General features: G+C 44.3%; 1 protein-coding gene across 6 annotated transcripts in view; it reads left to right on the top strand.

The window, feature by feature from the left end:
* The first annotated feature begins 585 nt into the window (after positions 1 to 585).
* LOC137437116 (YEATS domain-containing protein 2) overlaps positions 586 to 24,259 on the top strand; it is a 108,865-nt gene continuing 85,191 nt past the window's right edge. For 5 of the 6 annotated variants that reach the window (XR_013624984.1, XM_068131524.2, XM_068131531.2 and 2 more), the window contains exons 1-2: positions 2,330 to 2,467; positions 9,020 to 9,125. Coding sequence is in view for 5 of the 6 variants with exons in the window: in XM_068131524.2 (XP_067987625.2) it covers positions 9,026 to 9,125 (100 nt within the window). In the remaining variant the exon portion in view is untranslated. Of the gene's footprint in view, positions 627 to 2,329; positions 2,468 to 9,019; positions 9,126 to 24,259 lie in introns of those variants that run through there. The other variant, XM_068131515.2, reaches the window with a different exon arrangement.

Raw genomic sequence — 24,259 nt, 5'->3', positions numbered from 1 at the left:
ATATTTAATTATTTATTGCATTTTGGGTCACATGACTTCCCATGCTTTTGGTCATTGGTTGATTTATAAGTTAATTATGAATATACAACATTTTTAGTTTGTCCTTTGGCTTCTATATTATTGTAGCCACGTGCTCTTGAATATAAATCTCTTTCACGAACTTCTTCATCAAATATATATGGCTTACATCTATTTATTATGTATGCACCCTCTGGAATAACAATATAGTTATATACCATCTTATATTACCGGTGAATACATACACACCTGCAGACCTTGCTTTAGATAATTTGCTGAAGTATGACTACACGAGAACTGCACTAGTCACTCTTCCTTCGTTAACTGCTCCGTTATCTGCACATCCCGACACCACCGGTGCAGCCGAGACGGACCGACGCTAACACAAGAGGTGTGTCGTGCTACTTACATTCATGAGGCTGGTCTCCCATTGATTGAACCTCAATTGTATTGTTAACTCGCACAACCTGATCTAAAGGGAAAATTCAAATACATTGCAAATTTAAAAGGAACTTTACCGGCAATTAATATCTGCGTTTAATTACAATACATGCACGAAAGTACTGTACATGCATTTATATGATATCGAGCGTTGTTCGGAGGATCAGGTGGGTGGGAAGCAGTCTAGTTGGGGCCTTGTGGGTATTTACCATCATTTTCTTGTGGTGCGATCCTTCATAAACCGTCATTGTCATACATACACTATACAGCATCGTTTGTTATTTGTATTTGTAGAGAAATAACTTCATTTTGTCAATACTGATATCATTTTACCTCCATTCAAGCTGATGTTCGGAACGAACGTGCTCTGTTGGTACCTGAGCTACGTTTGTGAGAAAGACCAAAGACATCCTACGTAGTGTACAGGTGCACACGGTCACGGAGTAACGTTTAAGAGGATTTCGGAGGGGCGGGGGGAGGGAGCGACACGACCTCGGTTGGGCTTGCTTGCCCCGCCCCCTATTCCAGAGATTGCTATCGCTTGTACATCTGTCATGTTTTCCGACGTGACATGTGCGGCATAGGAACGGTGCAGGGTTACCGTGCGGACAGCTACCTCGTATGATGAGGATAACGATAAATTAATTGCTGTGTTTACTTGTACTGTGTAGATTAATTAATTTTTCATCTCCTGAATTCCACGAAGCGAAGTCCATTTATATCGGACTAGCAAAGGTACACGGCGTTGCCGAGGCAACGCAGGATTCCTTCTCCAACCACTTCCACAGTTCCGCTCCTTCACCCACACTCTCCCTGCAAACTCCAAACCCTTCCCCCTCCCTCCTTCCCCACACTCTCTGAACTCACTCCACGCCCTCCCCTCCTTCCACCCACCACATTCCATCCCCTCCTTCTGGACTCCTACCCCACTCATTCCCTTCCCTCCTCCCACCCCTTCCCCTCACACTCCTACCATCTCTCCAGACTCCCACTCCCACCCCCTACAGCCCCACACCCCTTCCCCTCCCTCCTCCCACTCCACCCCTTCCTCTCCCTCATCCTCCCACCCCTCTCCCTCCATCATCCCACCCCTCCCTCCACCTCCCTCCAGACTCTCACACCACAGACCTCAACTTCCCACACCTCCCATTCCCTCCACCCACCCCTTACTCCCCTCTCCCCCCACCCACCCCTTACTCCCCTTCTCCCTCCAGGCTCCCACCGTTTCCTCTCCCTCTTCTCCTCCTTCCTCCCTCTGGACTGACGGGAATACTAAGGGAGCGCATGGAGAGAGGGGGGAGGATTCAGTTTGGGTCTATACTCTATAGGGAGGGAGAGGAGAGAAAGAGAGAACGAGAACGAGAGAACGAGAGAAAGACATAAAGGAGAATAAAAGAAAGGAAAAAAAAGGAGAGAAAGAGTGCAGGAGAGCAGGGAAGGGTGGGAGAGCGATGCTTCAACACACATCACTATACTGTACACTCCAGAAAGTATGAGGTGAGAAAGAGAAAGAGAGAAGAGGAGGGGAATGGGAGAGAGGAGAGAGGGCGAGATAATGTGGTGAGAGAGTGTGTGAGGGTGTGTGGAGGGATGGGAATGGGGAAGGGGAGGAGTGGAGGGTGAGGGGAGAAATTCCGGCAGATGAGACACCCGGTTCAATGTCTATCTGAGGGATGGCATGCATATTGATGAATCGTACTGCCTGTGAAACATTGGGATGACAGTTTATAGTGGGTTAGGATTTGAACCCAGGCTAGATGGCTTAGAGCGATTGTGCATACCTCTCGGCCATCCTGTAGTGGTGTAGGGATTCATTGTTTTGTAACCACTGAAAACATTTTCCAATTCTCACTTGAACTTGCAGTTCACTTGTCTTGTTGCTTTACTAATTCTAATTCTCTAATTTATTTTGCCTTCCGAACTCCAGGGATGTCCCCACAGAGGACTGAGCCACGGTATCGCCATGGAAGCTTGTAGATGTCCAAGCTTGTAGAGCGCTCACCAAGTGGTAAGCGAGCACTCCAACAAAACAGTCCACCCATCGCTTCGCTGAATATGGAAGAGCGAACTTCTTCCTCTTCTTCTTCTTTTTATGTTTTTATTGCACTTTCAGAGCCACGAGGCTCTATATATGCCACGCGCCCAGACCTAATAGAGGTAAACGAAGGAGCCCTTATGTAATCCATATTACTTTATGGATTTCCCGCTCTCTTTTTAAAATCTCAAAACCATCTTGCAGAGTTGGGAATGCTTCTGGTTCAAATTGCTGAAAATGTTCGGCAGATCCGACACGCCAATCTCCACCTATTTAATACTTCAAAATAGATGCAATGTGGATCCGTCATATTGAGGGAATTTTAAAAACAGATTTTTTTTTTTTTTTTTTTTTTTTTTTTTTTTTTTTTTTTGTATACAATATCGAGGCTCGTGAAAGAGCGAACATTAATCACACAGAAAGACAAACCGACACATAAAACATATAACATAGGGAGCGGTAGACAAGATGGGGAGAGAGGGGGAAGGACACAAACATGACATTTGAGAGCAGGGACCGAGAGACATGGAGACATCGAGAGATCTGAGAGAGGGCGAGGGCTTTGGGGGGGGGGGGGCGTGGGAAGGGGGCAGTGGGAGAGGTATAAAACATATGGACACTGCCAGGACTTCCAGGAAAGAAGTTGGAATTTCAAACAAGGTGGATCTGGGGTGAATTAGCGGGGGTAGAAAAGATCAAGGTTTTGGATGGGGGAAGATAAGAGATGGTGGTGAACAGCTGTTTTAAAGACCTGGAGGGAGGAGTGGGATTGAAGGGAGTGAGGGAGTTTGTTCCAGAGGCGGGAGAAAAGAGGAATGAAAGAGTGAAGGTGAGCGGAGAGCCGAGATTTCGGCAGTTTAACCATCAGAGGGTTGCTGGCAGATCTTGTGCGACCTGTAGGAATATTTGGGGGACAGAGCACAGAGAGAGCTGGGGGTGCAAGGCCGGAGAGGAGTCGGTAGAAGACAGAAAGACCACCTACCTGCCTGCGGTGAGTGAGTGAAAGGCCCTCAGAGATAGCTTCATCACGGGAGATTTCAATAATTCTGAAAGCTTTGGTTTCAACAGCGTGAAGCCGAGCTAGGTGTGAGGCAGGAGCACCGGCCCATAGGGGAGAACAGTATTCCATTGAGCTGCGGATGAAAGCCTTGTATGTGGTGAGGAGCTCAGGTGTGCCGAGGAAGGACTTCGCACGACGGAGGATGCCCAGTCGGCGACTGGCTTTGGAGGCCAGCTTGGAAATGTGGTTTTCCCAAGAAAGATCATGGCAGATAGTGAGACCCAAAATCTTGAGCGACAGAACTTCTTGGAGAGGATTGTTGAGAAAGTAGATGGGAGGGTTGTCCAGTCGATCTTTTCGGAGAGACATAGTAAGAGTGTGAGATTTGTCAGGATTGAAAGACATGTTCCACTTGTTTGACCAGTCTGTGATTTTGTCCAGGTCTTCAGAGAGTGAGGAGGCAGCAGACTGCCGATCTGAGGGAAGAGGAATGGAGCGGCAGAGAGTGGAGTCATCAGCAAAGAGATAGAGAGGATTTTCGAGAGAGTCAGAGAGATCATTGATGAAGACCAGAAAAAGCACGGGGCCCAGAACACTGCCTTGGGGAACTCCAGCCTGAACAGGAAGAGGAGATGAGAGAAACCAAGTATCACAGGTACCAGTAGAGCAGTGGCCCTTAGCCTTCTTGGTTCTCAATGAACCTCTTCGGTTCTCAATATTTTCTCGCACCCCTTCTCAAAAATTGATGACTTGACACAGGTCTTAGAATTAAAGACCTATAATTCGATTCTTTGCACTCCTTTATTGTCCCCCGTCGCACCGCGGAGCGAAAGGGGGACTATGGTTTTCCCCTCCGTCTGTGTGTGCGTGCGTGCGGACGTGCGTGTGTGTGAGTATGTGAGTGCGTGTGTGCGTAAGCGAAGGACCGAATTATAATTTGGTGTGTGGGTGCAACCCACGTCAAAATCCAAGATGGCCACCGCCATGTATGTCCTAACCTTGTGAGTGAAATATCTTGAAAAATAAACGAACTACTAACTTCTAATCTGGTGTGTGGGTGTATCTATGCATAAGGAAGAACGCTATTGAAAATTGGGTCACCACGTCAAAATCCAAGATGGCCGCCGCCATTTATGTCCTAACCTTGTGAGTGAAATATCTTGAAAAATAAACGAAGTACCAACTTCTAATCTGGGGTGTGGGTGTATCTACGCATAAGGAAGAACGCTATTGAAAATGTGGTCGCCACGTCAAAATCCAAGATGGCCGCCTTGCGTCTTCCACTTTGTCAACTCACATCACTTCACCGACGGGGGACCAAGGCGTAACGCTTGTTTTTGCTACAAAACCACGAATACAGCCGAAATGGCACAACAGAAATTACATTTTGCACCCCCATGGGGTGCGTCTACCCCAGGTTACAAACCACTGCAGTGGAGTGACACCCTATCCTATGCAGGTATGAATTAAGCTGACAGAGCAAGAAGGATGACACACTTTCTTAAAGGGACACAATCATTAATTTTTTTGAAGAGATAACTTTTAAAGGATTATATCCCTGACCCATTAACACAAAAATAAAAAAAATGGAGAATAATAAACCGGATAATCGTGTTTTAAAATCGGCTTGTTTTCACTTATGTTATTCAAATGAGCTACTTCCGTTGTTTTGGATGACGTCACAGGTGCACAGCTCATTGATGGACGTGTACATCTGCATTTCATCACAAGTTATCCTGGCATTCAAGATGCCAATTTGCCAAGCTTTTAACTGTTCAAATCATCGAGAAATTTGCCCTCATAACTCAGAAGTCGCTTTTTTTGCATGTCTGGCCCATGAAAAGATTGTCAACGATTGTGTGCTTTGTGATTTAAAAACCTAGGAACAACCAAATTCAACATCAAAATGTATGTTCATTCAAAATATCGTGTTGTTTGCGAAGACCACTTTGAGCCATCAGTGTTCGTATTTGATCAACAGGCTCACTACCTGGGAAACAAGCCTTGGAAATAGCTGAAACACGACGCTGTACTGACACTTACGGGCCGATAGTTATGTGTTGATTTGAAGCCACGACCAAGCCAGGCCCTTGTGATCTAAGCTCAGAGCTAGTCCTTAAGTAGTTATCGATATTACTAGAATACTAGCAGAGCCTACTTGTCGCTTCGCTGACAGACCACTTTGCCCAAAATTCCTATATTGGTTCACTACATCTGTATTGAGTCCGTACATCACGATAAACTCGATCAGCATATGGGAATATTTTATCAGTTTATGAAGTGCCCTCAGGTCTATTAATTGTTTGTGGCTCATTGGGGCTTCATTTGTCATATTCCCCGAGGGCAGTTTGCATTCTCGTAAGATTGCCGATCGATCCCCCAGGAATGAGCCAGAGATTCTTCACTGCAGTCTTCCATATAAATGTTATTGTTCTACACAAACTGGCCCGCATCACGGAAACAGCCAACGAGTCGTGCTCATTGCTTCGCTGACGGGTTTAATTAAAAAGCCTAAAACACAATTCCATACATCCACTAAGGATTGGGTTGGAGATCATTTAATATAACCTTTCACATAGCTACAAAGGCTTCGGCACTATAGAGCGATTTAGAAAATTAATATAAAAAAATCCAACTTTTTTAAACATGAATTCTCAAGAACCACTCTCCGGCACCCACTGATTGATTAGCCCCTGAGAGTTTGATGAAGATCCGCTTAGCCATCTCTGAGAAAAACGGCGATGCAGACAAACAGACAAATATTCATTTTGTAGTCTAGATAGTAGGATACATCTATTCCTGAATATGGAATAACCTGTTATCAAAAAAGATGTCGTGCGTATAGCTGGTGAGCAAGGGGGAAAAGGATTGGGCAAATCAGACAGATAAGTGACGACATATTTTTGGATTTTGGATGTTGGATCAAGTATAAGCCCACAACGGCCGACACTTTTAGAGAAGTGCCCTGGTAATTTTAAACACCAAACGTGAATACTACCAGATAAGACAGCGAGCTGCGCATCACCTCCAAAGAACAGCCTGATTATTGATGAAAAACATTGCTTGCAAAGCATCAGGATGACATTTTATAGTGGGGCTATGCATGAGACCTGGACTGAACAGTATGCTGCCTCTGTGCTATTCTGTCAACCCTTACCGTATTAACAGTCAGGTTTCCCTCACAGTTAGCCTGGTGTTGTCTTAACGGTTAAGGTAGGATCTTAGGGTCTTGAGTTTGAGCTTAAGATGGCTTAAGATCTTAGGGTCTTGAGTTTTAGCCCCTGTCGTGACATTGAAATAACACCAGGTGGATTGACTCAGCCTGTCATCCTTCTCAGGTCGGCAAAATGAGTACCAGCTTACTTGGGGTAATAAGCCATTCGAGTATCCTGCATTGGAGTGGTGACCTGTCTAGTATTGTACTCCTTAGCCAATGAAATTGCCTGAGCAGCCTGTTTCTTACCCTCACCAGAGGAGATCCGTTGCATTTGAGTCCGTTTGTTACTTGCAAAATCGAAGATTTTTCAAGTATATTGGTCGGTTGAGTTTGTGGTTCTGTCTGTCTGTTTGTTTGTTTGTCTGTTTGTCACTGGACTACAGGTCACAATTCTAAACTGATCATCACGAAACTTCACCAAGTTGTATAGGTCGTCCCAATTGAGAAGCCTATTGATTTTGAGGTCAAAGGTCATCCAGAGGTCAAATTTCTAAAATCGCCATTTTAAATCTGAATGACTTGAAAATTGAACAGCATTTGCATATTGCCTCAATGAATTCGGAAACCAACTATTTTTGAGGTCAAAAGGTCAAAGGCCAACCGAAAGGTCAAACTTCCAAAATCATAAATTTTCATCTGAAAAACCATCAATTTTCATCCGATTTACTTGGAAATTAAAAAGCATTTGCATATTGAGTCACTAAATTGGGAAACATACTATTTTTGAGGTCAAAAGGTCAAAGGTCAACTCAAGGTCAAACTTCCAAAATCATCAATTTTCATCTGAAAAACCATCAATTTTCATCCGATTTACTTGGAAATTGAACAGCATTTGCACATTGTGTCAATAAATAGGAAAACTAACAATTTTTGAGGTCAAAAAGTCAAAGGTCAACTCTCGGTCAAACTTCCAAAATCATCAATTTTCATCTGAAAAATCGTCACTTTTCTTCCTGTTGACCCGAGCTTTGATCAAGATTGTCAATTTTAATCTTGATGAAATGGACAATTTGCTGTATCAATGGAATTGTTTTTCTTGTGGGTGGGAGGCAGATTTTGCAAGTATCGTGCTCCACATGACGTCTTCTTGTTTGTTTTTCTGTTTGTCCGCACAGAATAAATATGATTTTCTCTGCAACCGTTGGTCCGATTGACAGGAAATTTTCACCATCGGTGCAACTCCACCTGTATAATTTTTTAATGATAATTATGACATCAAAGGTGAACCGCCATCATGGTCATCTGTGGTTTGGTCGCCATCATGGAAAAACCGAAAAACTTTGCATCTCTATATTTCCGAAAGCGCTGAATAGAAAAAATTGAGACATGGCTCATTGTAAAGAACTCTCCATGGGGAATACAATATGTTAATGATGATGTCATAGGTGCCTCCATTATGACGTCATAATTCGACAAGTACAAAACTTCATCCTATCAAGATGAAATTTCTTGAGCGTCATGTAGGCATAAATTGGTTGGGGGAAAAAATGATGATGACGTCATCGGTCACGTGGTTCGGCCGCCATCTTGGAAAAACCGAAAAACGTTGCACCTCTATATCTCCGAAAGTGCTGAATATAAAAAATTGAGACATGGCTCATTGTAAAGAACTCTCCATGGGGAATAAAATGTGTTAATGATGATGTCATACGTGCCTCCATTATGATGTCATAATTCGACAAGTACAAAATTTCATCGATCAAGATCATATTTCTTGAGCATAATCTAGGAATAAATTAGTTTTGAAAAAACAAAATGATGGCGTCATCGGTCACGTGGTTTGGCCGCCATATTTGTTTTAACACAATAGCCTTAAAAACCACTGAAATTACATCCTGGCGAGGGTTTGCAATCTCTGATTGCTCTTTTTCTTGTTTCTCTGGTGGTATGCACCTCACAGCCTGAAAGCAACGTTGTTGATTATTATTTCCCTCACAATGAGCAATACTGTCAGCTCAGTAGCTATGACAAAAGTTTACCAAAATGATCTTGTAAAGGCAACTATATTTTTATTTGTTTAATCCTCTCTAATGAATTCTTCTTTACTGAGTATTCATGTTGAGCTATAATACTCGCACGACATCATTCTCCATGAGCCTTTTTGAGCATGATTTCATGTTGAAATAGAATCTTAAACACAATACTTTTCAACATGACTCCTTTGGAAATAAAAACAATAGTGTGATACAAATGAACATTTAAAAGTTGCTTGTTATGTAGCGTATGACCGTTAATACTTCCTGCTGTTGGCCTTCTGTGTATTCCCAATGACTAATTATTTTCTGAACCTCTTCACTTTATATACAAGGGTGTTATGTCAGGATTGAAACGCAGTGTGGAGGAAAGAGACCCGGACTACGAGGATGTTACCATCAGTATCAAAAGCAAGAAACAAAAATATTTGGAAAATTCAGGTAAGAGTTTCTGTCCTCTTGTTTTAAATGTTTTGACAGTTGTGGTCGTTGTTGTTGTTGTTGTTGTTGTTGTTGATTAGCCCTGACCAGTTCTGCCCAAACAGGCCCGCTGCATGGAGACAGCCAATCGATCTCCTAGGGGCGACCCAAATATCCCTTACATCGAAGATTTTGTGCTCTTTCCTTTGTTAGCCAGGATTGCGCAGTCTTCTGTAATGTTTTATTTTGTGCGGGGCAGCTTGGCAGAGATTGCAGGTGGCGTCAGTCGTGCCGGCGAGTCTATGTTTGAACTGTAAAAGCTGTGGGTACTGGGTAGTATTGACAGATGAGGCATAAAAGGTGAACATGATTAGCTGTCGATGGGTGGGGTTTAGTGCCCAGGATACTGTTTGGGCCCAAGTTATTGATTGTTTTTATGGTGATATGCTTATGGGTGTGTTTTTTGTAGTTGTTGATCAGTGGAGGATATTTTGAAGGATGGTGTTGTGGTGTCTTTGTGGTGTAATCTTAATGTGTTTAGGGGTCTGTGGGTGGTTGAACATGTCGAAGTGGCACAGGTGATTAGGGTTGGCACTTGCAGCTGCAAGGAACTGCGCACCTTTCATGTCCACGTGGTCTTTGATTTTTAACATTTTTGCCTTTGTGTTTTAGGTGCTCGATGGGTGTTGTTAATGTGCTACCTGCGATGATGTAATGGGCTTTTTTGTGTCGTCTGTAGGGCGTCAAAATGTGTGTTTGATAGGCTGGACTCCCATGATGAGCTGGTGTAGACTGATCTGATATATTGGTTGTATATTAGTGATGTTTCTTTCTGGTGGCCGAATGTTGCCTGTGAGTGACGTACGTGTGTTCAGCCTGACCGTGCATGTTTTTAATGTTTGTGATGTCATCTGAGAATGGCATGGATCTGTTAAGAGTGGCATGTAGTATTTTTGTTTGGTGTGTGTGTGTGGAATAGGGATGTCGTACAGTGTGATGTGTGACACAGCATTATGTTCCTTGGTGTCATTTGTTAAAAGAGTGTCCGTTGATTTTCAGGGGGCTATTTTTAGTCTGATGGTGAGCCGGGTTTGTAGGGTGATGAGGAAGAGTTGAAGTTGTGCTCTGGTTGTGTTGATATTGCTATGGGTGGAGGTAATGTTAATGTCATCCGCACATGTGGCTATTTGTATGTTTATTGAGGGGGGGAGGTGGTGTTGGTGAATGTTTTGCATGAAAATATTAAAGAGTGTGTAGGAGAGGATTGAGCGTTGAAAGACTCCATTAGGAAAGTATCATGTGTGCGATGACTTGCCATTCAAAGTTACATATGACTGTCTGCATGATAGGAATTTGGAAAGTCATCGTTTAGTGTTGTGCATGTTTGTGTTGAGTATTTTGTTTGTGAGTAAGAGTTTGGGGAGGGCGTCAAATGCTTTGCTGATGTCTACTGTGGTGAGAATCGTGTGTTTTGGAGGTTTTCGACTGTTGAAGCCATTAAAGGTGTTTTGTGTGAGGGTTTGTGAGGACAATGGGAGTGAAGTGGGTTGATATGAATCCTTATTACCCTCGCCAGAGGAGAGGGTATTGCATTTGAGTCAGTTTGTCTGTTTATTTGTTTGTCCGCACAGAATAAATATGATTTTCTCTGCAACCGTTGGTCTGATTGACAGGAAACTTTCACCATAGGTGTAACTCCACCTGTAGAATTTTTTTAATGATAATTATGATGTCATAGGTCACGTGGTTCGGCCGCCATCTTGGAAAAAACGAAAAACTTTGCACCTCTATATCTTCGAAAGTGCTGAATAGAAAAAATTGAGACATGGCTCATTGTAAAGAACTCTCCATGGGGAATAAACTATGTTAACGATGATGTCATAGGTGCCTCCATTATGACGTCATATTTCGACAAGTACAAAACTTCATCCGTTCAAGATGAAATTTTATGTGCATAATCTAGGAATAAATTAGTTTTGAAAAAAAATTAATGATGACGTCATCTGTCACGTGGTTCGGCCGCCATATTTGTTTTAACACAAAAGCCTTAAAAACCACTGAAAATACATCCTGGCGAGGGTTTGCAATCTCTGATTGCTCTTTTTCTTGTTGGGTATGCGAAAGTGGGATGTGAGGGTTTGCGAGTGTAAGTATTAGAATTAGAGGGTGTGCAATGTATTGTTATAGTTCTGTAGGAGGCTACCTTGGTGGGTTCTTTATTTGGTTTAAAGAGGGTAGTGATTTGGCCTATTTTCAAAAATTTGGGGAATTACTCGGTGTTGGTAGGAGAAGGTTCTTGTATTTGTAAGGGCTGATATGCTGTGTGGTCCAAGATGTTTTGAATGTAAATTGGAGATATTGTCTTGGCTGGTAGCTGGCAAACTTTTGATGTTTTTCTTAATTTTTATCCCCACGGTTAAAAAAATAACGGGGGATATTATAATTGGCTCTGTCTGTCTGTCTGTTTGTCCATATATCCGTACACCACACTATCTCCTAAACAGTTGGGCACAAATTCACCAAAATTGGGAGTTATGATCATCACATGGCAAGAAGGTGCAAGAGCAGTATTATTTTTGGCTCCACCCCCTGGGTTGATGTCAAAAGAACAAATAGCAAATCAAATAGCAATTACAGACACATTTAAAAATATTTTTAAATGAAACTGTATATGCAATCAACATTAGGGGATGCATTAAATATGTAATGATTTTTGGGATTTAAACCCTGTTTCATGCCCCAAGGACTGGAGGTGTGGGGGGTCAAAACAGGGAAAGTTTAACTCAAAAATTGATATTAGGTCAATCCTGCTGGAACTTTTTGCCATCTTTCAACTTTACTTTAGGTGGGAAGCATGGGGATTTGCGCGAAGTTGGCGCGCCATCAACTTCGCTCTAGCTGTTTGTGTGGGAGTGAATGACATGATGGTTGTTGTAAAAATCAGATCTACAACATTGTCCCAATATATAAAAAATAACCACCTTTAGAGGCCATTTTTCCCCGCAAAGCGGGGGTTGGCCTTTTTCGGGGACCGTGGTTGTTGTTGTTTTTCGGTCCCCTTTTTGAAGCAATGTTTTACGGCCGGATGCCCTTCCTGACGCCAACCCTTTTTGCCGCCTTTAACGACAAGCAGGGAATTACCAGTGTACTGGTACTCAAGCAACACCTGTAGGTTTAATTCAGAATCGATCTCTAGCAACACCTGTAAGAAATCAACAAGAATAATATCAGTATACCGTAATCATAGAAGTAATAATGAATTAGCAATTGGTACAAGCAAGCCTGGAACATCTAGCAATACGCACCATTCAAATATGCACTACCACACAGCATAAATGTCACAGGAATGAATCGGAGCGATGTCCGTCCGAGTTCTTATGGAAGCCCCTCAGTGGTCGGAGACAGCATAGCACCTGGATTCAACTTAGACACAATTTCATTACATTCTCCCCTCCGTTGAAACTACACTACCGCTGGGGCTGAAATCAAGCTAGCAAAGCATAGTAGCAGAGTAATCAGTTAGCAACAGTCCATGTCAGTCCGTCCAACCATAGCGGTCGGGGCGCCGAATTTCTCTCCTGGCGCGGGTCCGGTAAACACCGGATACCACATCCCCAAGGCCGGAATCCCCCGCATCGGAATGTCCGCCTAAATCGGGTGACGGCGGTGGCCCCACAAAGCCATCCGGATCGGGTGCATGTGGCGATGGGGAAGCCGGTAGATTCTCCATTGTCGGATCAACTGTGCCGTAAGCCGGCTCGTCAATATCCCCGCATGGAGCCAGATGGCGCATCGAGACCGTAGACTCCCGTCCATTGGGCAACAGCACACGAGCGTGCTCGGGATTGGCTTGGAGAATGCGCACCTTGTCTACGAGCGGGTCATATTTACTCGTGCGAACCGCACCTTTGAGAAAAGCCATTCTGGGCTCAGCAAGCCAGCCTGGCAGAGGACGGGTACTGCCCGAATGCCGTGGGTAACGAAACATACGGTCGTGGGGAGTTTGATTTGTAGCGGTGCACAATAAATTCCTGATCGAGCTTAACGCCCCAGGTAGCGACCAAGCCCATCGGTCCAGTCCTAGTCCGTGGGACTTAAGGCTCAGAGTAACGGCTCTCCATATAATGCCATTAAAGCGTTCTACCTGCCCATTCGCCTGTGGCCTATACGGAGTAGTATAGCTAGAAGCGATGTTATGCTGGAGCAAGAAGTTCCTCACATCCTGGGACAAGAACACCGAGCCTCGATTGGTGTGCACATAGGCCGGATTCCCAAACATAGAAAACAAGTTCTGCAGACACCGGATAACCGTAGCAGCAGACATATCGCCACACGGGAAAGCAAAAGGGAATCTGGAGAACTCATCGACTATCGTGAGTAGATAACGAGAATTACTCGAAGCCGGTGAAGCCGGCAGGGGTCCTTTGAAGTCCATTGCTAATCTCTTCCACGGCCGAGTGGCCTGGACCAGCGTACCCATCGGAGGGTTGTAGAAGCGAGATTTGAGTTCAGCGCAAACGGAACAAGTGCGACAGAGCCGACGAACATCCTCAACGGAATAGGGCAAGTTATGACTGCGCACATAATGAGTGAAACGCGTCATGCCGGGATGGCACAAGGTGTCATGAAGAACGCGCAGATCCTCAAAGGAGGTGAGACCCGCACACACCGCAGGCCGTGATAAAGCATCGGCAACGAGGTTATCCCGCCCTGGGCGATGTTTGATTTTGTAACAGAAATCGGCCCGCTCAATCCGCCAGCGCGTGATTTTCTCATTCTTAATGCGTTGAGCATGTTACGTGTAGTACATAAAGGCAACACTCTGTTGATCTGTGATGATTTGAAAACATCGACCGAGCAAATATGGACGCCAACGTCTGATCGACTCGATGATGGCATACGCCTCCTTTTCGACAGATGAGTGGCTTCGTTCCGCGGAGGAGAGAGTCCTTGAAAAGAAGGCCACAGGTCGCCCCCTTGAGAGAGTGTAGTAGCTATCGCGTGGTCCGACGCATCGCTTTCCAAAACAAAGGACTTGTTTACGTCAATCGTCGACACAGCGGCGCCAGTGATGTCGGACTTCAGGTCATGGAAAGCGGTCTTAGCAGCGTGACTCATGGGGAACGCATCGCAATCCACAAGTGGACTAAGCTTCTCGGAAAAAATTTGAACCCACATAGAATAATGAGCAAACAGCCAGAGAGCGCGCTTCAAAGAAGCACGATCGTGGGGCGGGGCCATGTCGAGCAAGGGTCGCAGACGCTCCTTATCCGGAGTGAGAGAGCTGTTGGTCACGGTGTACCCCAGGAGATCTATCGTTCGAGCAGAATAGCGACATTTAGCCTCGTTCATAGTCAGTCGATACTTGTGCGCAACCTCTAGGCAGCGCTTCAGATTAGCATCATGATGTTCTTTGTCGTACCCGCAAACCGTGAGATTATCCAGATAAACAAAGACATCGGTTAAATTCTCCTTAGCAATGAGGTCGTCCATAGCCCTTTGGAAGCATGGAACCCCATTCGTGACCCCGAAAGGTAGCCAGGTGAACTGGTACAACCTCTGTCTGTATTCAAATCCAGTGTAGATGCGATCTGCCTCGGAGATGGGAATCTGATGATACGCGCTACGTAGATCGAGAGTGCTATATACCGAATACTGTGCCACCTGTCGTACCAGAGAATCCATTCCCGGGAGTGGGTAGGTGTCCAATTGGGTAAACCGATTAATCGTCTGCAAATAGTCGATTACCATGCGTTTGCGGTGCGATTCGGTTCGTACCACCAAAACTTGGGCCCGCCAAGGCGACCAACTAGGTTCTATAATACCTTCCTTTAAAAGCTGCACAGTCTCTTCAGCAATGAATTGCGTGTCAGCCCGAGAGTAGCGTCGCGATTTAACAGGAACCGGTGTACAGTCAGTAGTCATATTGGGAAACAGCGACAATGGCTCAATTTCCATCCCTGCAAGAGCACACACGGCAAGAGTATCAGCACCACCAAATTCCATTTCCAAACGGCCATGTCACTGGAGAAAATCGTGTCCTTGCAAAACTTCTGCACATAATGCTGGTAAGACCATTAAATGCACATCCGGAAATATTCGACCCTTAATCACAAGCTTTAGTCGACATTCCCCCCGAGTGCTGAGCCATAGCCCTTGAGAAGCCATGAAGATTCTGCGTTTTGTCCCGAGAATCGGCCAGCCATGCTTCTGAACATGTCGTAAATCGACATAACTATCAGTGGAGCAAATTTTCCTTCAATCATGAGTGGAATGGCAGCACTGGACAGGCCCGGTGGCCCTGCAGTAGTCGAGTCGTCGAGAGGTGGCGCTCGAGCCTCGCGTGTGGATCCGACGCCCGCTAATGTCTTCCGTGTAGTCAAAGTAGATCGTAGGTCAATCGTGCTGCCGCTAGAGGGCGCTCGTGCCACGCGCGGAGATTCGACGCCGGCGTACGCCGATCGGGAAGCCAAACCCGGAAGTGTGCTGGGCATCGAAAGAATTCCTGTCAAGGACGGTCGAGCCACGTACCGTTGTGATTGCACGACTTGTTTAGTCGGCGCAGTAAGCCTCATCAAGGTCGAGCACTCAGCGTGGGGCCCACAGCGAGGGGCGATTCCAATCAAGGCCGCGCGAGGCGCCTATTGTTTAGCGGGCGAAGAGAGAAGCACATTCAGTGTCGAGCGATTTCGCTGGCCCGAGACGATCGACAAACTTTTGCAAAGTGATCTTTCTTTGAACACAAATGACACGTCGCCTCCTTAGCCGGACAAACTGACCTGAGATGGTTCCGATTCCCGCAGAAATAGCACTTAGCGATACTTCCTGGCCTGGGTCCAGCAGCGACGGCCGCTGTCACGCTCGGGTCGAGATCCTCGAGCACATCGGGTGTCTCCGATTCCGGCGAAGATGCAGCATCCGCTTGCTCGGCGGTAGCTCTCTCTGGTCGTGTCGGGCGGGTAAATCCTGCAGTGATGTATGGACGGTCATACGCATCGGCTTGTTCCTGCGCTTCGTTGTATAGAAGAGATAGCCGAAGAGCCTTTTCCAGTGTCAGATCTTCTTCTTCAAGTAATCTTTGTCTGATGACCGGTGACCGGATGCCAGAAACAAAAGAATCCCGCACAAGATCATCACAAACTTGTGCATGAGTGCGTGTCTCGGTAGTACAGTCCTTCAGTAACCGGCGGAGGTCTTGAGCGAACTGGTTGATGATGTCCGTGGGTTCTTGTCGACGAGTCGCAAGCAGATATCGGGTGTAGACCACACTCCTAGTTTTGATGTAAATACGTTTCATTTCTTCCACAGCAGTATCGTACATTGCGCACTGAGAAATGGACGTGTACACACAGTATGATTAACTTTGGAGTGCAACACCGCCAGCTTCGTGACATCGCTGAGTGTGTCCTGCGCGTCCAGGTGACTCGTCAGTAGCTTTAACCAGTGTCGCAGTTGTGCAGACGCGTCCAGAGCTTGGGGGTCCGCGCCAAAGATTGGAACTTGTATCAGCTTATGAGCCATGTTGTTCTCGTTCAAGATGAAGAGAAGATTCTGAATTAATTGTGAAAATCAGATCAACAACATTGTCCCAATAGTAGGTTTAATTCAGAATCGATCTCAAGCAACACCTGTAAGAAATCAACAAGAATAATATCAGTATACCGTAATCATAGAAGTAATAATGAATTGGCAATTGGTACAAGCAAGCCTGGAACATCTAGAAATACGCACCATTCGAATATGCACTACCACACAGAATAAATGTCACAGGAATGAATCGGAGCGATGTCCGTCCGAGTTCTTATGGAAGCCCCTCAGTGGTCGGAGACAGCATAGCACCTGGGTTCAACTTAGACACAATTTCATTACAATGGTGTTGTCGAGTTAGTAGCTGAGTTTTTGTCTTGTAATACCGGTACTTCTTTCCTCTTTTCTGGGTCCTATGTGACATATGGTCAGGGTGGTCTCGGTGGTCCTTTTGTCCATCCACATACCTCACCAACGGCTCCCAACAGACTATCTTTCATTGACATCCAACCACTTTCAAGCTCAACCACATCATCCTCCACCATACTCAGCCTCTATTTTAATGCCTCCCTCTCTGTCACCTCTTTCAACCTCCACACCTTCATTCTCGGTTGGTACTTCACCCGCCGAGCTCTCCTCGCACCTTTCACCCTTATGTCGCAGACAACCAAGTGGTGCTGTGAAACAGCCTCCTCCCCCGGGATCACCTTTGTGTCCCGGAGGTGCCCCCTATCTCGCCTACGCACCATCAGGTAGTCAACGGTTGTCGTCGACCCACCTGACGTGTATGTAACAAGCTTATTATCCTCTTTCTGGAACTGAGTGTTACAAATCAACAAATCAGCTCCATCAGCAAACTCCAAAATCCTTTCACCTTCTCCATTTCTCACACCATATCCGTAACCCCCATGAACTCCCTCAAAACCGTCCATACTCCTTCCTACATGTCCATTTAGGTCTCCTCCTACCACTACACAACAACTTCCTCATCTTTCACGTTTTCCATCAGCTTCTCTATAGCACACCAGAACTTGTCCTTCTCTTCATCGCTCCGACCAACCTGCGGAGCATATCCCGAGATGATGTTCACCAAGAGCTTTCCAATCATCATTTTCACCATCATCAACCTTTCACTCACTCTAGTCACACTCACCACACTGTCTACAAACTCCTCAGAAAACAGGACACCAACACCATTCACGCCCTATGGGCACCCTTGCCACACAAACTTCTATTTCTGTCCCTACCCTTCACCATTCTCACACCACTTCCCTTCAATCTCGTCTCCTGCACACAACATATGTCCACTCTTCTTCTGACCAATACTTCCACCACTTCTCCTGATCTCCCTGTCATTGTCCCTACATTCCATGTCCCAAATCTCAGAAACCGATCTCCACGTCGGGCATCAGACGTTTCGTCGTCATAAATGGAATGATTTCCACCCTTGCTTCGATCCGGTTCCCCACCTTGAGTTTTGACGAGAGGGAGTGGGGTCCCCCACGGGGTACTTCGGGCTGTACCCTGCCCATATGTAGTCGTAATTGTCATGGTTCTGTTTTTGAGGCAATGTTTTTTTTTATGGCCGGATGCCCTTCCTGACGCCAACCCTTTTAGTCGCCTCTTACGACACGCAGGGATACGGTGTACCTATTCTAAACCGGGGTACCAAACAATGGAAATTGTTATTAACTTTTTTTGAATGCTAATTTACTTCAGACAACCTGGTGCCAGTCAGACAACCTGGTGCCAAATGAATTATTCTTTGCCTTGAAAACAATATCTTTCAAATTAATATCTTTCTAAAACCTATTTATTGAACTAGGTTGTAGAAAGATATTAATTTGAAAGATATTGTTTTCAAGGCAAAGAATAATTCATCTGGCACCAGGTTGAACTCTATGTTATTATACTCACATTATTATTACTAGGGCATGCCCGTACTATATATATATCTAAAATTATATCCCCCCCCTCTATTTACATGAAATGGTTTGGTCCAAAGCGAACGGCTTGCGAGTACGGTGACAATCCCCCCCCCTCTATTTACATGAAATGGTTTGGTCCAAAGCGAACGGCTTGCGAGTACGGTGACAATCCCCCCCCTCTATTTACATGAAATGGTTTGGTCCAAAGCGAACGGCTTGCGGAGTTTGATAAAGAAATCGCCATAGCGTGCACAAACGCGCAGGAAAGCGAAAGAATCGCAAATTAGTTTTAATTAGTTTTAAAACATAGTTTAACGCCAACATAGTTTGCCAACGTGAAATAAATGAATACGCTCTCAAATGTGCCGTCCGAGGCAGAGTCTGTTCGCCACGTTCGGCACACGTGATAGCTCGCTGCTCTCTGATTGGTTGAATCGTTTTTTGGACATAGCTCGCTAACTACTTGTCCGATTAATATGAAACCTTGAAAAGGCACATCCTCGGGTCCCCAGCAATATACCTGGCAAGTTTCAAGTATATCGGACCCGTGGTTGTCGAGAAACAGCGGTCACAGACAGACACACAGAGATTACTGGCATTATAGATAGATTATTATTATTATTATTATTATTATTATTACATTATTATTACTCACATTATTACTCTATTGTTACTCTATAATAACTCTATGTTATTATACAGTCCTCACAAGGAGGGAGTTGACTTGACTCAACTTCTCCACGTCTGGCACAGAACAGTTGGTATCGAAGCTTGTTGATTTCAGATGTGTGGCTAGAAGGCATGTACATATGGCAGGTGATCTCCTGTAGCTTCTGGAACAGTTCTGCAGATACTTCCCATGAACGACCAAGTTCCATGAAAGCTTCCTGGTCGGTCTTGTCAGACTTCACCTGCTTCAAGGTCGTCATCTTCCCACGGCCAGCGAATGCACTGACTGTATCACAGCCCGTGAAGGCATGCATACCAAACAAGGCATCACAGACAGTACCTCCCAGTGCATGGCTTAGCTTGGTGATGTCCAGGAACCTTGTCCGGTTCTTTGTTCCACATTTCTGGTACATGGGACATGGGATGTTGCTGCTGACCCCCAGGCAGATAACCAAGACGTCTGTATCCTCAGCAGTGATGACAACAGACTTGTAGCCAGATTCTGCTGCATGAAGAGCATGGAGTAGTAGGCGAGTATCAGCTTCTTCCTGTGAGGATTTTAGCTCTGTGGCCTCTTCCCATTGTTCTTTGGTGATCTTGAAGCAAAGCTGCTCACAGGTAACATAGAGTTCAACCTAGAGTTCAACATTCAACCTATTTATTGAACTAGCCCTGGTGTTGGGCTAGCGGCTAGGGTGCCAGCTTAGGATCCAAGGATCCTGGGTTCGAATCCCGGTCGATCGCTGAATTAACGCCAGGGGGGTTGACTCAGCCTGTCATCCTTCCGAGGTCGGCAAATTGAGTACCAGTTCACTGGTAATTCCCTGTGTGTCGTAAAAAGGCGACAAACAGGGTTGGCGGCAGGAAGGGCATCCGGCCGTAAAACATTGCTTCAAAAAGGGGACCAAAAAAACAACAACAACCACGGTCCCCGAAAAATGCCGACCCCCGCTTTGCGGGGAAAAATGGCCTCTAAACGGTGGGTTTTTTTTTTAACCTATTTATTGAACTCAGTACAAAAAAACATTTAAAAAATATATATTTGAGTATATTTTAAAGACATAATGTAATGAGATTTCCTGAATCATTATTCGACATTGTACAGAATAAATTTATCATGTGGGGAAGACCTAATCCATTACTATATTTCAGAGCACCATATATCACGCTTAGTCATAAAGAAATAATTAGAGCACCTTATTAAAACTATACAAAAAACTATTTACCATTCTGTACTTTTCTACAAAACTATGACAAGAAGTGGTCTAACATTGCCTCTGTTAAGAGTTATACTTTCCCCAGCAAATAAATTTGGTCAGGGTGCCAGTGATAATTTGCCTACTGGAGACAAATTTTAACTTCTTGATGGAAGTCATAAAAACTTGCACACGAGGTGAGTAGGTTCTAAACACATGATTTTGACAGGTTGTGGCTCATATAAATCACTCGGTTCAGAGATAAATTTACACTTCCACAGCACCCAGTCCCAGAGGCACCACAGCAACCCCCAAAAAAATCACTGGACCTCCTCCATGTTTGACTGTAGGGAAGGTGTTCTTTTCTCTGAAGGCTTCATTTTGTTTTCTGTAAACATAGAGATGATGTGCTTCACCAAACAGCTCTAATTTGGTGTTATCTGAACACAGGACATTCTCCCAGAAGGATTTTGGCTTGTTCAGGTGTGTTTTGGCAAACTCCTGTCAGGATTTCTTATGTCTCTCTCTCAGCAGTGGGGTCCTCCTGGGTATCCTACCTTAGAACCACTTTTCATTGAGATGGCGACGGATGGTGCGAGTTGAAACTGTCGTAACTTGTGTCTGAAGGTCAGCTTGAATCTGTTTGGCAGTTGATTGAGTTGCTTTCTCCACCATTCGAACAATCCTTTGCTGCAATCTATGATCAAGTTTTCTATTGTGGCCACGTCCAGGGAGGTTGGCTACAGTGCCACGAGCCTCAAACTTCCCGATAACATTGCATACGGTGGACACAGGAACATCAAGGTCTCTGGCGATGGACTTGTAGCCTTGAGATTGTCCATGCTTGGCTACAATCTTGTGTCTGACCTCCTCAGACAATTCTATGGTTTTTTTCCTTTTGTCCATGCTCATTGCGGTACACACAGTGACACAAAACAGCAGAATGACTCATTTTCTCTATTCAAACTGGTTGAATGAGTGATTGTTATATTGCAGGAACCTGCAACTCACCACAGGTGAGTTCAATTCCAAAGTAAAGGAGAATCACCTGCTTGAAATCAAATGATTTCTAACAACTTCTAAAAGGTGCCAATAATATTGTCCGGGCCATTTTTAGGATTTCTGTGTGGAATAAGGTAATACTTAGTATTTTTTTCAGCTTTTTTTGTTTTGTTCCACTGCAAACAAAATAAATACATATATGTGGATACCAAAATATTTTTTAATTTTAACAATTTTCTGAAAGAAATGGTGCATTATTTGAAAAAAGTGCAAGGGTGCCAATATTTTTGGCCATGACTGTCAGACCAAAAACGATATATAGCATGATATTTAAAAAAAGTTGTGGACGAATTATGACAAAAGTAGGTGGATGGATGAGTTGGTTTGATGACAAGAACAAGGTGATTCAATTTTGCTTCAGGTCCGAATCCAGATCCGGCCTGTCAGTGGGATACAAAACATGAACTGTTCAGCCCGGCAGAGGTATGCACTCTACCGAGTGCCATTCTAGTTGACTAGTAGATAAGACTGTTGCTTCTCTGATGGGAATAGCAATGTTATAGATAGAGATATATTTACCGACACTACCGGTCAAAAGTTTTAGAACACCTCAATTTTTCCAGTTTTTATTGAAATTTAAACAATTCAAGACCAGTGAATAACCTGAAATGGTACAAAGGTAAGCAGTAAACTGCTCGAGGTTAAAAATAAAAGTGTGTGTTAAAGTGTGTTAGCAAAAGTGTGTTAGCAAAAACGGGAAAATAATGTAAATTGTAAATTTAAAACAATGTTATATTGTAAAAAGCAGACCTTCTTCAGGGAACAAGTAATGGGTTAACAACTTACAGCTGTTCTGCAGCAATCTTACTATAATTCACCAAATGTCCATCCGTCCGTCTTGTCTGTCCGTTCGAGGGTACCGCAAAAATAGCTGAACCGATCACAATGATATTTTGGGTGGGTAATCCTAGGACTTTGCAAAGAAATTGCAAAGAAAGCCAAGGTGTCAGTGAGTACAGTTTCCTACACCATCAAAAGGCACTTGGAAACTGGAGGAAACTCTGACAGGAAGAGGTCTGGCAGACCCAAAGCCACAACAGAATGGTCATCACGTAGGGTTTTTGTGCGCTGTCGAGTAGGCGAAAGGATGATTCCTCAGTGTGTGACACCAACTGTCAAACATGGAGGAGGAAGCGTGATGGTCTGGGGCTCTTTTGCTGGATCCAGAGACGGCGACTTGCACAGTGTGACTGGCACCCTGAACCAAAAGGGCTACCACAGCATTTTACATCGCCATGCAATACCCTCTGGTATACGCCTAGTTGGTCAGGGGTTCATCCTACGGCAAGATAATGGCCCTAAACACACCTCCAGGCTATGTCAAAACTACCTTCGAGGAAAAGAACAAGACGGTTGGCTTCAAATCATGGAATGGCCAGCACAGTCTCCAGACTTAAACCCCATCGAGCTGGTTTGGGATGAACTGGATAGAAGGGTGAAAGCAAAGCAACCTACAAGTGCAACACATTTGTGGAAACTTCTGCAACAGTGTTGGGTAGAACTTCCCGAGCAATATTTGATTTCCATTGTAGAAAGAATGCCACGAGTGTGTTCAGCGGTTATATCTGCAAAAGGTGGCTGCTTAGCTGAGTCAAAAATTTAAATTAAATTTTGTTAAACAAAATGATTCTATGATTTCTTTTTTTATCTCCAATTGTTTATTTGTTCTATGCTTAATTTCAGAGTATATTGAGACATTAAACTGTGTAAATTTCAATAAAAACTGGAAAGATTGAGGTGTTCTAAAACTTTTGACCGGTAGTGTATGCTTCAAAGGTGATGTATACGGATCCGGATATCAAACAGTATCAGAAATACTGTTTGATAGGGTGATATATTACTGTTTATATATGAATGAAATGGAAATGTCGAAAGAAAAAGTATTGAATATAGCAAGCGTTTTAGTCTAATTGATATGAGAAATGGGATTGAATGAGACTCACCACTATTATAAGTGAAGACGAAGATGAAGGAAGAGTTTTTGTTTTAAACTGTAAATTGAAACTAACCCATCTATCTTAAGCTTACTCAACTATGTCATACTGTTTGCAGATTACCTAGCATCTGATTGTTAATGCTGCCGATTTTGTAGGGGGTACCGTTATTGCTTGATTCGGACAATTGTTGACGCACGGACACACGCTGAGACCGATCTCCTTTTATATTATGGATTTCTTTGTTTAGTTAGGCCTTGTGTTTGAATCCTTTCAACTATGTCTGGTGCTTTGGGTTTGGGTGTTGGTGTGTTATGTGTTAGGTTGTATCGTTGTCTGATGAGGTGTGCAGTTTATGCATGTACTTGGTGTTGTATTTTTTAATGAATGTTCTTTGGAATACATTTTGCAGCTGTGGTTGTGATGATTATATTGAACTTGCATCTGTGTGGGCTCCATCATACAGATACAATGACTGATTAATTAATTGTAAACACAGCACAATAAAACCTGTATATTGAAAGAGTTTGAGAATGAAGGCTTTACTGGGGAGGGGTAAATCAAATTTAGGCCGCCCTGCTATTGCAAATGTATACTGTAGTGGGCCCCGGGTTAGTTCCTATGTCTCCGGCTAGAAGGAGGAGAAAGTGGCAGACTGACAGAAGGAAGTCACTCAAAAAAGAGGAAAAAAAAGTTTGTTCTGGATATGAGATATATGTGAGTGTGTGACATGTGGTGATTCGAGTGTTTGTGTGTGAGTGGTCCGTGCGGATGATGAGAGGGAGTGGGTCGGTTCATGGGGACTGATCTGTGCTCTGCCCGTGACTGAGCTACCCTGA

Source organism: Myxine glutinosa, chromosome 1 (genome assembly GCF_964187855.1).
Source record: "Myxine glutinosa chromosome 1, kmMyxGlut1.1, whole genome shotgun sequence".
In the NCBI taxonomy this organism is placed as follows: Eukaryota; Metazoa; Chordata; class Myxini; order Myxiniformes; family Myxinidae; genus Myxine; species Myxine glutinosa.
This window is presented reverse-complemented; position numbering and strand designations above follow the sequence as displayed.